Here is a 17612-nt window from a genome sequence, read left to right as displayed (position 1 = left end):
TAATAATAAACATTTTATATTGAAAATAACTTTAAAATACATATTATTTTTCATTTACTTTAAATTTTTCTAAAGATTTAAACTTTAGCAATTAATTGTAAAACCATAAAACAAAACCCATTCTATCAAAATAAAATCTAAAACCCAAACTTAATATGAAAAAAAAACTAACCAAAACTAAATTGAGTTATCAAGAATAAAAAATTTAAAAAAAAGACTTGACCAAACTGAACCAAACTACCCTCAACCCTTCTTTCCCTTGTTCACACACACTGTTTAGGAAAATGAGGAAAAGCTGCTTTTTAGTGAAAAAATTAAACTCATGAATACATAGTCTCAACTCTCAAGTTACATAAGCATGCATTATAAAGTACTTAGCAGAGAATTGTCCTGCAAATATACTACTTGATTTCATAAGATGGTTATAGGTACTAAATAAACAGGCACCAACCACCTACAAATCCAAAAAACCCATGTACCTGCTTTTCTGAAGTAGTGATCCGTTAAACATATATACTACTTACTTTCGGTAATGGGGAGATACACACCTTCTGCAGCCAACCATACATTGTCGGCACGTTTTTCTCGAACACCACAAACCTACACCAAAATGTTGAAATGGTTGAACATACAAACAACTAGCAAAAGCCAACAGGCCAACTGCCTTCACCATTAACAGTTCATTAACAGAAACACGTTTTTAAATTTAGAAAAACGATGAAAAGTAAGCTTTTGCACTCACTGATGAGCTAGCAAGTATCAAATATTACTAATTAAAATACGAGTGGAAGGAAAATGTATTCCTAGAGTGGAATTTAAGAAGGGAATTACTTAATACTTATGATGGACCATAAAGGCACCTGTATTTGTGCTTCATATTATATTAATATTAGAATATTTTTCCATTCTCACCTCTTGCTGTCCACCAGCTATTCTGGCATATTTCTTATCATGACTATGGAGGTAACCACCAGTGTCCACATGTTGAAGCCGGATCTTTTGATCTTGCTTCCAAGTCTTCCCACTTCCCTCAATAATGAGCCTGATGAGAATTGTCCAATAATGAAATACCAGCAAAACAGAAAACCAGAAAAAGATACGCATAAATTAGGTAAAAGGAAAATTTTGGGTCTCACCTCCAGTAATCACCGGTATCTGATTCTGATTCTCCTCCAAAGCAGCTAACCTACACCAACACCATATGATGAAGTTAATATCACTAAGTTTGTATTCAATGAATAGAAAACATGGGCTTTACTTTTGAAAGTTATTAGTTACCTGTTAACAAATTTAGAGGCACATCACCATTTACAGACATCAATGAAATTAACTTAAAAGTTGACAAATTTGAGAAGTTCCAGTTAAGACTGGCTGTTGAAATATGTAAAAGATACTAACCTCTAGGTTTCCTGATATTGGAGATGCATGCAAATGGCTATGCAGCCATTTTCTAGTTCTCATGTGTTGCAACCTAATAATTGTTCCACTAGGAATGGTGTCTCCTTGTTTAGCAGATGTATCAGGTTCAGGCCTAACAATCTGCAAAGCATAATCACAAATTAAATGGGATGATGATGAAATATACTCTTATCACACAATTAGTAGAGAAGTTGACTGCAAAATGTAGTAAAAGCCCAAACTTTAATTTAACTTTCTCAAGTGATCACAAACTATAGCAAGAAAAGGAATGTAGAAACCAAAACAAAAAAACTAGCCAGTATAAACATAGAAATCGCAAAAACAATGGAAGAATTTCATGCTTGAACCATATCATAAGAATTCTAAGTGAAAGACGCAAATAATATATTTACAGGGTTAATTGTGTCAAAACAAACAAAAGTGACTATTAACTTGGAAATTTCATTGATCCACTGGATTAATCATCAACAAAAGTCCAATCGCAATCAACAAAAGCAACGCTCAACATTTGCAATATTAAGAAATTCTAACTCTAGTTCATCTCATGAATTGCATCAAATAAAAAAAAAATTTAAATTCATCATAATTAAATACCAGCGTAATACCAATCTCAACCTCCCTAAGAATTAAAGAGCTATTCAGTTTAATAGACTCACTAATCACAATGATACGTGTAATTACAAGCAATTCCTACCGAACTGAATCCAAATCCACTTACATGAAACATTCGGAAACTACTCTAAAACATCTGATAATAGAGATAGAGAGAAAGAGAATACCCAGTAGCTGTTGGAATCATCTACATTAGGAAAGCCGGTAACAGATTGCTGTCCACTTCCAGAACCGTACGGCACATCGTGTGAATGCAGCCTAAATTTCGTTTTCTCGTGCATTAGCTTTAGAACCGTCCCATAAGTAATCTGCTCCCATTCATTTTATTTAATAAAATTAGGAAGCAAGAGATGCTTTTAATTATATAAAGAAATAAGTGAAAATAGAATTTTAAAAACCTCGACGTTTTGGGAGGTGGAGGAGGAGGAGGCGGCGGATGCGGAGGAAGTGGAACCTTGATCGAGATCGAGAGATAGGAAGAGGAAGAGAGCGAAACCTAAGAATCCCATCGCCATCAGGAATAGTAATCCGATAAACCAATTCTGTTGCCAAAATGGATAATCAACCGTCGGACTCTTTCTAGAAGGTTCTGTTCGATCTTCTCTGCTCGCACCTGGACTTGAAGAAGGTGGTGGTTTTCTGCGAGAGAGGGCTTGCGGCCCCGACGGCGCCACCGTGGAGGGAACTTTTTTTCAGATCTAACGGAAAGTCTTTAACGGTTTCGTATTTTGAAGGATTTTTAATGGATCTGGCTTGAGACCTGGAAAGAATAGGTAAAATGGAAAATGGCTTTTTGAGAGGGAAGATGAAGAACATTTGACACGTTGGAGTTACACTGTATGGACCAATAGGAAGTTGACATATGGAGAAATGGTGATGTGGATGAATTTCGTTGGTTGGAACTAGGGTTGACTATTGACTTAATTGAAGTCGGGAAATTGTTTCTTTAATTTACCCGCTTTAGTGAACCTTTGGGCCGAATTTGGGTTTGAATCCAATCCAATCTTGGGTTAAAGATTTAGCTGATTAATGGTATATTAATGTATTATATAAAACTAATTCTTTTGGGAATTATTTGGAGTAAATAGGGATAGTTTAGGTATTAAAAGTTAGGAGTAGGGGTAATTTAGGTATTAAAAGTTAATGGAAATTTAGATATTTTAATTAAAAAGGTAATTAATTATTTTAAACCCAACACAAGCACTACAGACAGCTTGCAAACTCTTTAATTTGATATATTCAAGACTTCGAAATGTGATTGAGAAGACATTTGTTATTCTAAAAAAAAAATTCTCGTATTAACAACATCTTCTTAGTGTGGCATGAAAATTTGTTGGATCGTACTAGTATGTTGCTTATTTCATAACTTCAATCATAAGTGGAATCGAGATGATTTATACATCAAATAGTACATGGAAAATGAAAATCTTGATAATATAAAAATATATATATTCAAATTCAAATGGTGATGAACTCAATTAATGTTTAAAAGATGATGAAAGGGTTAAATATTAGAAAAAGGAAAACCCAACAAATATTCACTAAAACAATTAGATAAAAGCGCATATGATGTTTTTATTATTATTAGTATTATTAACCACTTTTTATACTAACAAAATATATATAATGATTTGATTTCAATTTTGGCACTTGCTTAGAAATTATTTTCATCGTACTAATAATTTTATAGTTATTGGTATTTTTTAAATATATAAAAGATATAACTATATAATTACAATTTATACTACCAAACATAACATAAATAATTACGTTATAATTACACTGTGTCAGCCAAACATGTTTGTCATTGAATTACTCTATGCTGTCCAAACAAACCAGTAGTAAAAACTTGATGTAGAAGAATCGAGCCAAGCAATAATCAAAGTTTGTTCAAACTTCCAATGCAATCAAAATCCCCTCAAATCGAATATACGGTTCTTAAAGCATCAATTAACTGTATGTCTAAAAATGTTTGTAAGCTTCAATAAATATGGACTTTAATTTCCTTTAATTTAGCTCGAGCGGGGCTTCGATATGGAATCAAATAACAAAGACATTCTAAATACGGTATTATTAAAAAATAATCTCTTCAACTAAAGAAAATCGATCACATTGAAATTTTTAAAAAGTCTTTACTTGACTTGATCTTTTTCATGTTTCAATTTAATTAGTTGTTTTAAAATCCTCAAAGAAATGTATTAAAGAGTCGGTAAAAAGATGCCAACATATATATGATAAATTAGACGGTACTTTGAATGCAAGTTAAGTTGCAATTGAAATGTGTAACCTGCATTAACACCTTATATGCTCTTGTAACAATATGAAATCATTTATTGTCCAGCTATCATATATCTATTTATTTTTGAATTTATCAAGGCAATGCCTATGGAGTATGGAGTATATATAACATTATAAAACACCTACAGGAGGATGAAAACTATAAACAAAAGAAAATATATTTTACAGATGAATTTTTAATAAAAATAAATTGTTTTTAATAATTATTATTTTTATATTATGTATGTCCATATTTAAAATTCGTTGTTACTTTTTTAAATGATGTTATCTTAAAGATTTGAACGTATGTTTTTCTTTAAAAGTATAATATATTTTATCATTACATTAGTATTTTTAATATTAATTTAATTACAAGTAAAACATAATCTATATATAGTATAAAAATCCAAAGTTATTATTGTGAAGCGTTACTATTTGGTTTACATACAATTATAGTACAAAATATAGAAAAAAAATGCGAAGTTTTGTGTTTTGGGGGTTGTTGGAGGGGGGTGGTTTAAATAATGGTATAGGATGTAAAATTGTTTAGTTGTATTGTGGAGCGTTATTCATTACCAAATAAGCCTTTTATTTCCTAAAATGCAAAGAAAATCCAACGGCCCAGGTAATCTTTGTGGTCCCCACTCCTGAAAATCCAAGGGTGGATTTGAAACTGTAATTTAACTCCAATTTATAAAGCAAGGCGGAATCCGAGCATAAGCTATCAGGAATCAGGATTGTCCTTTAAAAGCCCAAAAACAGTTGCACAAAAAAATCCGACATAAGGAAGTAAGGTAAATAAATAAAAAAACTAAATTTTTATAAAGTATAAAATATTCATTTATTCTGACAGTACTTTCTCTGCAAAAGTTTTTTTTCACCCACAAAAACACAAACACAAACACAAACACAAACACACAGAGATATACACACACATAAACCTTACTCATCACTGTATCTCTTCGCTTTCAAACAACCAAAAACCCTAACTTTCTCTAGAGAAAATCCTCCTTTCTCTCTAGCTGAATTTATCTGTTGTGTTTTTGAGTTAAAAGGTTTTCAATGGTGTGAAATCGAGTCTTTAGACAAAGATTTTAAAAGTATCTGTTTCTGTATGTTTAGGTATATAAAGTGAAAAAAGCTATGGCGCCATCTGATAAAGAGTTGGAGCTGCTGTTAATGGATGCTGGAAACAAGCTCCTTGAACCTCCCTCCTCAGTTGATGAGCTCATCACTCTCCTCGATGTGAGCCCTAGTATCTTATTTTAATCTTTCTCACTTAGTTCCGTTTCGTTCTTTTGGTTTTATGTTATGCATGTGGTTTCATTTTGTTTTTTTGGTGACTGAATATTGGTTTTCTGAAAGTAAAGTAAGCTGCATTGGCCTCATCGTGATCTACGTTTTCGTTTGTCCTAAAGGGTTTGTCTTTTTTTGTTTTTGGTTCTGTATTTTATGTTGAATTATGCTTCTGCCGTTACTGTTGTAATCTTGAATAAGTTTAAAAGTATTTGCTAACTATTTTTCTGTTCTGCCTCTGTCTGTAGGTACCATTAACCACTCTTAACTATTGCCAATTTTCAATCTGTTTTTTAAAGATATGCTATGAATTTGCCAAATATCTGATGTGTAGTCATTTTGCTCTACTATGGTTTCAGTGCTAGAATGTTGCACGTATTTGACTGCAAATCCTATGCAGTAGCAGATATGTGGCTGAAATGATTTGAAGTTCTAAATTTCTTTCAAATTTAAAATTTCGCGCTAGTGGTACTTAACGGTTTTTCAAATTTAAGCGCGTGCGCGCGTATTTGTGTATATATATGTGGTGTAACGGTCTTGATTCCTCCTAAAGGGAATTGCTGTATAACGATCTTGATTCCTCCTAAGGGGGATCGCATGAGCTGCATTTAAGTGAGTGTCTATCTACACGCGTGCTAGTCTTTTTCTGTCCATATGCGGTGTAACGGTTTTGATTCCTCCTAAAGGAAATTGCGGCGAAACGATCTTGATTCCTCCTAAATGGAATCACATGATTTGCATTTAAGTGAGCATCTATCTACACGTGCGTGAGATTTTTTGTCTTGATTCCTTCTGAAGGGAGTTGTGGTGTAACAGTCTTGATTCCTCCTGAAGGGAATCGTGTGAGCTGCATTTAAGGGAATCGTGTACCCTTGCAGTTGGCTGTATTATGTTTTAGGTCTGTTTCTTTTGTAGAATCTTATTCTGTATAGGTAGTTTTTGAGCAGTTTCTAATGAATCTGGGATAATCAATTGATTGTCTGAATTTTTAGGCACGTTAGTATTCCTTGGGTTGTGCCTTATGCTTGTATTTTTACATTTTACATTGATGGTGATTGTTTGCACTTTTGTATCCTCTGTAAACATAGCAAGTTGAGAGTTTTCTTTCAAGGGTGGAACAATCACCAAGCCAATCAATGCAAAATGCACTCTCTGCTTCACTTAAAGCATTGATTGCAGAGCAGCTTTTCAGACATCCTGATGATGATGTCAAAGTTGCAGTTGCTGCTTGCATCAGTGAGATAACAAGGATAACTGCACCGGATGCTCCTTATCATGATAACCAAATGAAGGTACTTTGAGTTAATTGTTTCTTTATGCTCTTGCAGATTCCATGATCATTTTAAAACCCATTTTCTGCACTGGAAGTACTGGTTCTTCTTAATGTGTATGCAGGAGGTCTTTCAACTGATTGTATCATCGTTCAAAAATTTGTCTGACAAGTCCAACCGCTCATATATTAAGAGGACCTCAATTCTTGAAACTGTTGCCAAAGTCCGATCGTGTGTGGTGATGTTGGATCTTGAATGCAATGCTTTAATCATTGAGATGTTCCAGCGTTTCCTTAACGGGATAAGGTGCAAACCAAGGCCCTGATTGTAGAGATGCATTCTCTTGTTCACATTTGTTCATATGCATAAATATTTGGCCATTATTTCCTACCTCATTGAGTTCTGTGTGATTTATAAGTTTTCAGTTGTGGGAAGATTATTGCATTATCAAATATAAAAAAATGTTGTCATGCTGTTATTATATTCATCCTTCTGCAGCGCTACTTTACTAGATTAGATTGCTATTGTAAAAGAGAATAAAAAGGTGGTCTAGTATGCTATTCTCTGCATACATTCTGAACGTTTGTTTTCCTTGTGGTTCTTCTTTTTTGGCTTTTAAGAGATTATCATGCTCATACTGTCTTTGCATCAATGGTGACAATTATGACCCTTGTGTTGGAAGAAAGTGAAGACATATCTATAGAGCTGCTCTCCCCAATCTTAGCTAGTGTAAAGAGAGATAATGAGGTCTGTTACTATGAGTCACTTACTACCTGTTCTCTTCTGCAATCTTGTTTAGTTCACGTAAGGCATCTATTTCCTCTCAGGAAGTTCTTCCCATTGCTCGGAGGTTGGGAAAGAGTGTGCTTGAAAACTGTGCATCAAAGCTGAGACCTTACCTAACGCAAGCTGTAGAGAACTCAGGCAACTCTTTTGAAGATTATAGTAGTGTAGTAGCTTCTATATGCCAAGTGGCACCCAGTGCTGTGGCACAGAATGATGCGGCCACCAACAAATCTGTGGTAATTATCTCCTTTGCGTCTGAATAAATTTTCATAAATTCTTTTTGTTTGAGGGCAATTGTAGTCTTTTTTCTTGGGTTCTGTATGTATTTCAGCTCTACATTGTTTGCAGATAGATTAGGTGCTACTTGATTATATAAGGTTTAGAGGTTGTTTATTTAATTTTTGTATGATACTCTGTTGTTGATCCTTTTTTGTGTCTACTTTTTCAAATCTTTTGTTCAAGACATCCTTCAATAGTTTTTGTCTTGTTCTGGGACCTTACTAATATGTATTATGTCTTATTTGGTGAGCATAGAGTTGAATTAGTCACCTTAATTTTTTTTTTCCTTTTGGATTAATTTCTGTAGGATGATAAGAGCAAACCAGCAGAGGCACCTTTGGACAATGCAGTCCAGGCATGTTCCTTTCTTATATTTATTGTCATTTTTCAGTGTCCCATGAGTGCGCGCGCGTGTGTGGATTCAAGTGCTTCCTTATTTTTATTGTATTTGACTGTTGTTGTTAGAATTTGATACTTCAAACAGTTATTTAGGAATGCTCAAATTTTATACAGGAGGATAAAGAGATTCCTAAAGAATCAGATTTAACTGAACAAGTTGATCTTGCAAATGAAAAGTCTCCCAAATCAGTTGTTAGCAATGGCATTGTTCAAACTGATGAAAACAGCTCACTGGCTTACTTAAAGAAGCAAGAGGAAGACCACCTTGCCAATAAGTCGGAGAATGCCAATACATCAGCTCTTGCTGAACCTGATGAATTGGAAGGTGAGAAAGTGGTCAATTTAGATTCTAAGCTAGAGCAAAGCACCAAGGGAAAAGGGAGGAAATTCCATTCAAAATCAGCGAAACCTTCTGACAGCACTCATGTTGGTGGGAGGGAAGTTGAGACCTTAACTGACTATAAAGATGACAGCAAGGATGATGCTCATCCACCCAAAACTAAAAGAGAGACGGATGTTCAGCCTTCCCTAACAAAAGCAACTGAGGATGAATCCAATGATGTTGCTTTCCCAACACCAAGTGGGACTGTACATGATGAGAGCCATTTGAAAAAGGCTGCTTTGCCCAAAAGGAAAGACTGCTTGAGTAAGGAGATCACTCCTGTTGAAGATGTCTCCAAGAAATCATCTGAAGTGGCAAGTGATTCAAAAGCAAAAACAAGTAAACGACTGGGGAAAAAGGTTTCTTTTGCAGTTTCTGAGGTTAGTGCTCCAGCTGATGTAGATAAAACTAAGAAAGAAAGTGGCACTGCTTCAGAGGCAAAATCACTGAAGTCCTTTTCAAGGAAACTTGGGGATAAGAAAAGGCAAGCTCAGGGGAAAGTTATTCCTGAGGATGGAACAAAAATCTCGACCAGGAATGATGATGAGGTGCTTGCTTTCTGTCTTTTAACTTGTAAATTAGCTATTCTATTGAAGTTGCTTATTTGAACCTTTATTATTTACTATTTTACATTTTAGCTGTTCTGGATACTTCAATCAAGGGAATTATTGCCGTCTTATTTTTATTTAGGAAATGGTTGGTTCTCCAAAGGCAGTGAAGCCAAATAAACATGATTCTCAGATGGATGAGACCCCCAAGACAAATTACAAGAGAAAGCATACCGCAAGTAAAGACAAAGTAAGTTTGTAGGTACAAGACTGTTGAAGTTGTATTTGTCTTCTAGTTTTATTTTTCATTTGCTAACTTCTATATTTTCTTTTGTTGTTTCTTGCAATCATAACTAATGTCTTTTATCACACATTATTGGAATAGAGGCTAAATAATTCTATATGAAGTACTGTAATCGTTTTGTTTGACTCTGCCCATACAAGCTGCAATCTGGACATAGTTGAAGCAGTGATCTTGCATATCCTTCGTGTGAAAACAGTTGATTTATATTAGTTATTGATTCTTTGTCAGGCATCTGGTACCCTAGAATATGATGAGAATCTGGTTGGTTTGAAGGTGAAGGTCTGGTGGCCCAAAGACCGTGAGTAAGTATATATATTTCTGTATGCATGTTAATATGTGAATGTCTATTACATAGCAGTTTATAACCTTTATTGCCATGTTCTCACACACCCGACATATATTTGCTCCAAGAAAAATAAAATGACTTATGGAAAGTGTTCTCTTTCAAATATGTGGTGTCTGCGAATGTAAGATTGAGTGTGTTAAAAAAAGGTTAGAATATGAAGATGATAAAACCGCTCTTATGATGAAACAACAAAAAATTGGCATAGACAACCAGCAGTGGTTGTCTGTGATTCAAGGTTAACTACAGGTTTCCTAATCTTATGCAGCAAACTATTGAAAGCAGATCTCCAAAAAAATTCAAAGAACAAGGTAACAGGGAAGCTAGAATATGATAACATTCTTATTTGCTTATTTGGACTTCCACATCAATTAAGGATTGGGTTCCGTGTTGTCTTATATTCAAGTTGGGCTTCTCTACTTACTACTAATTGGTTTTAGGCCGAATGCTTAACATGGTATTGAAGTTCCCAACTGATCTCAAAGTGACACGTTAAGGGAGTGTTAAATGGTGTTACCCCACATAATTATTGAGGATTGGCTTTTTATTGTCTTGTAGTTAATCTGGGCCTCTTCTGTTATCGCCAATTGTTTTAAGTAGGATCCTTAGTAGCAAGAGTAAATAACATGCACCTGAAAGGGTAAATTACTTGGTTATTCTGAAAGATGATGTCTTAAGTTCCACGTGGTTATTTATTTGTTACTTGTCGCCTTGTACTTTTCCCTGGAATTAATTACTTCTTAATCAAGTCATATTTCTATTCAGATTTATTAGACCTTTGCCTTGACTGGCTTTGGTGAAGGAACTTAATCATGTAAATGTATATATTTATCAGACTTTCTCCCCTTATGGGTGTTATTCTTTTGCAGATTCTATGAAGGTGTTATTCATTCATTTGATCCTATTAAAAGGAAGCACAAGGTTGACACTTCAATTAAGATACAAGTTTCCTGTTATGTTTTCCTTTTTCCTGCATGTATCATCTGAGGTTTTGCCTCTAACTGTCCATCCTAGAATGTATTAGAATTCATTTCCTTTTTTTGTAGGTGTGCTATGATGATGGTGATGAAGAAATTTTGAATCTTAGGAGAGAGAAGTGGGCAGTGATCTATGATGAGACTGCGTCAGATAAGGTGGGGAGTTTCCTAATTTATATATATAACTACCTTTTATTTGATTCATGTTCTAGGTTGCTAATACTTTGTTGAAACAGGAAGATGGGGCAGATCATCCAAGTCCTGATGGTTTATCCGAAATGTAGGTGGCTCCTATTGTGATTCTTTAAAGCTAAAGTTAATTGACCCACAATCATGGTTCTAGGTGTTGCTGTTATGTATTTTGGCCTTGCATGATGAAACTCTGCTTGGTGCTTTTGTGCACTTTAAGTTGTGATACATCTTCCGTTCTTTAGCAGTCCTAATTCTATGTGAATCCTAGTGTTTTACTCCAGGTTTAGGGATTATTATATTTGGTACTAGCTTTGCATTTTCTTTGCTCGTTTCCTGGTCTATTCCAGTCCACAATATCTTGGCTGGGCTTGTCTTCTTTTTTTACTTGTTTTCATTTCCATTAACAGATCTCAAAAGAAGAAAGCAAAAGCAGTTGATCAGCCAAGCAAGAAAGCTAAGATGGATGCTTTGCCAAAAAGGTTATTGAATTCTTTCAAATGAAAGCCTTTGCTACAATTCATTATTGATTTCTGAATATCTCAGAATTGGATGTCCCAGGGGTGGAGGTGCTTCATCTGGAAAATCCAAGGGTGCTGTCACAAAGTCTGGTCGCAAAATGAAGGAAGATGGTAAAGAGGATAGCTCCAAGAGTGTGGCTAAATCAGAAAATGTTACCAAAGCCAAGCAGCATACCCCTAAAAGTGGTAGTAGATCAGTTGATGGCGCTTCAAAAGTAGGCAACAAATCCAAAAATGAGGACACTGGTGATACACCCAAGTCTACCAAATCCAAGGATGATGTCGCTTCAAAAATAGGCAACAAATCCAAAAATGAGGACACTGGTGACACACCCAAGTCTACCAAATCCGAGGAGGATGTCACTTCAAAAGTAGGCAACAAATCCAAAAATGGGGACACTGGTGACACACCCAAGTCTACCAAATCCAAGAATGATGACAATGTTAAGCCAAAAGCTTCCTTGTCAAAACAAGACACTTTGAAGACAACCGAGTCCAAGCAGGAAGCCCCCAAAGTTTCCTCCAATCCTAAGGACAAGCCTCTCAAAACTGATGGTAAACCAGACAACAATGGTAATGGTAAGTTGAAATCTGGTTCATCAAAGGTGAAAGAAGGTGAGAGCTTAAAAGAGAGCTCACCTGATTCAGCTGAGGTTGTGGAAACTGCAAAGCGGAAAACCCCAAGTTCATCTAAGGGACAGGGAAATGATCCCAAGCCTGCAAAAAAGCTGCGAGATGAGCCGAAAGCCACTTCACCTGAATTGTCATAGCCAGCCAAGCTGGTTCTTGTCCAATGTCGAACTTATCTGAATCCTAGTTTTCATTGCAGCCTTTTTAAATGTCCACAGTGCAGCTAGCCATGCATTTAGTATTGACATATGCTTAGGCTTGTGGCTAGCAATTATTCACAGTTACTAGTGTTTTGTAGGGGTCAAAGTGTTTTTTTTTTTTTTCGGTTGGGTAAAAGAAATTCCTGTTATTTAAGGTGCAGCATCAGGATAGATTGGGTTAGCCTTTGTTTTGTCTTTTGATTACAGAGCTGCTTAGATGGATTAATGTAGAACCTTTGTTAAAGCAGTGATGTTGATTACCTTTTTTCTATCCCAAGTGATTGGATCATGGCGTGCATATTTTACTTAATTGTTATAGCTTGCATGTCACCCAAATCCAATAGCCCAATAAAAAGGGACAAAGACCTTCACTGGGTTGTGCGTGTCATATTTATAATCTAAAAGTCTGCTTGCCCGGGAGATGGATAGGTGCTCGGATCAAACCATTCGAGGGTTGATCTTATCTTTCAGGAGAGTGTCTTAGGCGTGTGCTCTTCTACAGAGGTGACGATTGTTTATTTAGAAGCTTTCAGCAGCAGCTATTTTGAGTTGCAGCTTTGTAATGTGAACACGAGTGTCCACACTAAGGAGAGCTCAGTTTGGGCTTGTTTCAGGCCCTCAGGTGGCCTTTGATCCTTTGTAGATAACCCATATATAGATCCATGGGTTTAGAAGACCCATTTTGTCTTTATTGGGCTTATTTTTCAGTGTTCTAACAAAATTATATGTTATTTTAAAATTTAAATTTTTACACAAATGATTAATAATATTATATAGGAATAATTTATATCATGATCATACTAAAAAGTATAGTTTTTTGGCACCAATAAAATAGTGACACATCATTAAATTTTAAAGATAACAAAGTATTATTATACACTCATCTATATCTACTATATTCTCCAACTTAATTTAACTTGAATTAAATTACTTAAAATAATTCATTTTTGAATTATAAACAAACATATTTTCTTATTTATAATTTTTAATCAATTTTTCCAGAATAATATTTTTATTCTTGCGCAACCATTTTTAAAAAAATTAGTTTCTAGACAGTGATTTTTTTTCATTTTTCCATTTTAAATTGTTTTCTGTTTGATATTATACATTTAGAATTGTGTAAATTTTAAAGTTTCTATGTTATTTGATTTTTTATTTTAATTACTTATGTTGGAGAGTAGGTTGAATATAGATGGGTGTATAATAATAATTTCATGCCTTTAAAATTTGATGATGTGACAAAATTTTAATAATGCTTAAAACCCTGGTTTTAAGATCATCATAATATAAATTATTCCGTGGAAGCTTAAATAAACAAAAGAAAATGTTAAATATGCGGTTCTAAGTTTAAAAATTTTGTATGTAGGGTTGTAAGATTTTTTAACACAGTTCCAGATAAGGAGAATGAAAGTTAATTTGTATATATTGCTTACATGCCTTTCATACCCTACTCCAACTCATAAATATGAGTAATCATTAGGATTGATTTTATTTTGATTAATATATTGAATCATCCAACAACGATCTACCATGTTTACTACTTTTGTTTAATTCCACAGTTATATTGTATGTTAGAATACCGTACGTACTCAATATTTTATTACAATAAATTATTATATTTTAATTAAAATGGAGTTTTTCTTTTAATTTGATAAATTTAATGGAAGGACCCTATTTTTAATGGTGGCAAAAAAATTCAGTTTTAGGGTTAAATTTATTAAACCGAATTAACCGAAAATTAGAACCGAATCATGATGTGTTGAATATGGAATTGTAGGGTCTGATTATTAAGCAGACTTAAATTAGATCGATTATTAATTATAGTAAAGGGACTGAATCACGAAATATTGTCATGAGTGTGATTTAATTGAAGAAATGGTGGAGGCCTTAAATGGCAATTAAATCTGACTTAGTGGGTTAGCATGATTCAGGCCGTTGATTGCCACTGAACTTTTTGCGAAAATGATCATGGCCATTGAGTAATTTAATTAGTTAAAATTCATATATTTAGTGGGGGCAACGCTTTCATCTCCTCCTCTCTTCTTAGTCAAACCAGCAAGGAAGGAAGGAAGGAAGAAAATCTAGTGTTTTCCTCCATTTGCCGTTTTCAATTATTTGAGGTAAGTGTGGTTTTCCACTTGGTTTTTAATGAATATTTAGTTTAAGGTATTGGATGATTGAAGCCCAATTTTTATATTATAGAATTGTTGAAGTTGACCTAAGTTTTAATGATCTAATGCATGGTAGATTAGTGACGGAAGATGATAAGATATTGATAGTTGGGTAGATTGTGAGATACAAGTGTGTCGAATATTGGGTTTTGAAGGACCTAATTCATTAAATGCATTTTTCGTATAGTTGTTATGTTTTTATGATAGTTTTTTCGTTATAAAAGACAATGTCTATATACAGAGGGACAAGGGAAAAGCCAGAGTCGTGGACAGATTGAGACCTCGGTTTGTGCTAACATGTTTTGTTTCCAATCACATAAAAATAATTAAATATTTTAGCTTGTGGATTTATTAATGTTAACTATTGCTTTGATTGTAATTTATAATTGTTGTTGATATGAATAATTAAACATATATATATAGAATTAAATGAAGCACAGGGAGTAAATAGCAAAATATTAATCTTTTATATTACGGACTAGTTTCAGAATGCTTCTCAAAACACTTTTTTCAGAATCTGGAAATTAGCTTCTTCCCAAGAGTGTTTTTGTTTTTCTTTTTTTTTCAAAAACACTTTTGAGAAACATTTTTAAACTAGGCCTACGAGTGGAAAGCTGTAATTGAGAATTAACATCTTATCAAATTTATGTGCATATCTCTCATAATTTGTCTTCAATTTATAAATTAATCGGTGGCATGTTATAATTAAACGACATTGTGTTGGAAACAATAGATTTAAATATATATATATATATATATATATCTATCTATATTGTTCTGGTTCGATCTTTTAATTTAAATCAATATTTTATATTACTGTGTTTATTTTACTAACATTGACGGTAGCATGTTTAGAGGTACATATAAGCTCAATTATTTGATTGGATTGGATTGGATTGGATTATGTCTAGATGTGTACATAAGTGTCTACTTTGTGATAAAGTGATGTTATTTAAATTGACAACAGTTTGATATTTGTTTAATACATCTATATGTGTTGGGTATAATATCGTAGCAGTATTTGTGTTATAATATGATGCGAAGCATGTATATATGTAACTACTCGATCTTGATTGTGATATGTCAGGATATACATATTTTTATATACTTGAGATGATGATAATGTTAAGTCATTCAGTTATAATATGTTTTGATGAATTATTGATAAAAAAAAATATTGCCCTATTAACAGTTTGGATAGAGTTACGAGGATAATTAGCATACTATATGGTCCATTTGATTGGTGGGAGATTCAACGCTTTATGTGTTATACTTGATTTAGCGTTTTATGCATGTTTTACCTGATCCGACTCAATTCCTTGAAGGTATGAACGTATTTTGGTGTATTAGTAGTTAGATCTGTATATTCATCCTCAAATCTGAGTCAGTTAATGAAGCAAAATCGATAGCTTTATTAAAGATGAAAGAAACTTTTTTGAAGATGGGAAATTATTTAGAAAATGAGATTTTAAAAAAAACTATAAAAATTTTAGAAAACATAGAAAATCTTAAAAAAAAACATGGGAATTTTTCTAAAATATGAAAAATTTCAAAAAAAGTAAAAAGAAAAAAATTCTAAGAATACTTGGACCTAAAATATTTTTAATAAATTTTGTATATAATATAAGGCTTTTTATTAAATATCGTTGTCATGTCATCATATTCTAACGGTATTCTACCATAAGTATCAAGGTGCATGCAATGGCTTCCAAATTTAAGTATCAAGTCTAAAAATAAAATTCAACATGAATTAAGTAAAAGTTTCAGAAATAAAATATAGATTTTAAAAGAAATCATGTGAATTGACTTAATTTAGTTAGAATTTTATTTTTAAAATATTCTAATAAATTCTCGAAATGAGAATTTGATAATTTTTAAAAATAGAGGTAACATTACCAATATGATAGTTGATAATAGTGATCCATTTTCCCACATAAAGAAATGCAGTAATTTTGTAGTGTGTCGATGGAATCTAATCATATCATATGATATAAATGATACATTAATAACTAACTCTACTTAAAACACACATATCGATGAATGAATGCATGAGAAGTTGGGGTGCAGTCCATAAATATATATAGAATTGGTGGCAAGGGTTGGGCTTGGAATAATGAGTGGTCCATGATGGATGCCAACTTTGAAGTTAGTGTTTCATTGTTAGATCAATGTGGGACATTCGGCCCTTTAAGAGCGTGGCCTCTACTTCCCATAAATAATATAATTTATTATTTTAAAATGATTAAAGTCCTTTCCAGTCTTCCTTACCTTAATTTCTATATATCATATTTTACACTGTTAACTACTGCATCTTTTCAGTTTTTAATATTTCTTAATTATCGGACACTTTTGATGACCGTTCATTTTCTTTTATATCACAAAAAATTAATTGAATTTTAGAAATGAAAATACATTAAAAAATATAGATGATGTGAGGAATGAGATGTATGTAAATAAAGATAAAGTAGGGATTGAAAGAAAAGGGAGGGCCCAGACGGTCCCCGCCCTCTAAAACCGTATTGAAGCCTAAGCTGAATTTTATCCTTTAACAATTAATCATTGTCCGGTCGTTTTCTTTAAAATTATAATTGAGATTAAATATTATAATGTGAGGTAAAAAAGAGTGCGAAAGTGAAAGACCCAATGATAGCCCTAACTAAAAGACCTCCCGAAGCATCAAATAGCAGATCAAAGGTGGCGGATGTTGGGATTTAAAGGATAAGACAGATATGCCCTCGGAAGGCAATCAATATGATTGGTCTACCCTGACGGTTGTACTAACCTCAGCCCGTACTAGGCCGTTCATGAATAGTTCATTATTTTTTGGACTAAATTATAAAGGAAATATTTAAAGATAAAAATATACTTTTTAAGTCTTTATATTATTTTTATGTTTTCATTTTCTTTATTTTTTAGATTTAAATTTTCAAATATGGTTAATATTATTAAATTCATTGATATAATATTTTAAAATTAAAAAAATCAATCAATAACCGTATAACAAAAAT

General features: G+C 33.3%; 2 protein-coding genes and 1 long non-coding RNA gene across 3 annotated transcripts; 2 read left to right on the top strand and 1 right to left on the bottom strand.

Annotated features, from left to right (window-relative positions):
• Positions 1-275: 275 nt before the first annotated feature.
• On the bottom strand, positions 276-2815 carry LOC105773151 (stromal cell-derived factor 2-like protein). Its single transcript, XM_012594876.2, has 6 exons — positions 2430-2815; positions 2199-2339; positions 1399-1539; positions 1137-1186; positions 913-1042; positions 276-600 (listed from the first exon to the last, which is right to left on the bottom strand). The coding sequence occupies exons 1-6, from the start codon at positions 2544-2546 to the stop codon at positions 517-519; spliced, it is 663 nt and encodes a 220-aa protein (XP_012450330.1). The 5' UTR covers positions 2547-2815; the 3' UTR covers positions 276-516.
• Positions 2816-5155: 2340 nt separating this feature from the next.
• LOC105773278 (sister chromatid cohesion protein PDS5 homolog C) lies at positions 5156-12704 on the top strand. The gene is made up of 14 exons (XM_012595063.2): positions 5156-5553; positions 6693-6896; positions 7000-7181; positions 7496-7622; positions 7703-7897; positions 8248-8295; positions 8454-9269; positions 9412-9519; positions 9802-9875; positions 10786-10837; positions 10963-11049; positions 11130-11173; positions 11493-11564; positions 11644-12704. Exons 1-14 carry the CDS (start codon positions 5452-5454, stop codon positions 12371-12373), a joined length of 2841 nt encoding a protein of 946 aa, XP_012450517.1. The 5' UTR covers positions 5156-5451; the 3' UTR covers positions 12374-12704.
• A 1782-nt stretch (positions 12705-14486) lies between these two features.
• Positions 14487-15106, top strand: LOC128042452 (uncharacterized). Its single transcript, XR_008197964.1, has 2 exons — positions 14487-14553; positions 14846-15106. It is a non-coding gene; the product is annotated as an uncharacterized LOC128042452 (long non-coding RNA).
• The last annotated feature ends 2506 nt before the right edge of the window (positions 15107-17612 follow it).

Source organism: Gossypium raimondii, chromosome 7, assembly GCF_025698545.1.
Source record: "Gossypium raimondii isolate GPD5lz chromosome 7, ASM2569854v1, whole genome shotgun sequence".
NCBI lineage: Eukaryota > Viridiplantae > Streptophyta > Magnoliopsida > Malvales > Malvaceae > Gossypium > Gossypium raimondii.
The sequence above is the reverse complement of the archived record's forward strand: the minus strand, read 5'-3'. Positions and strand labels throughout refer to the sequence as shown.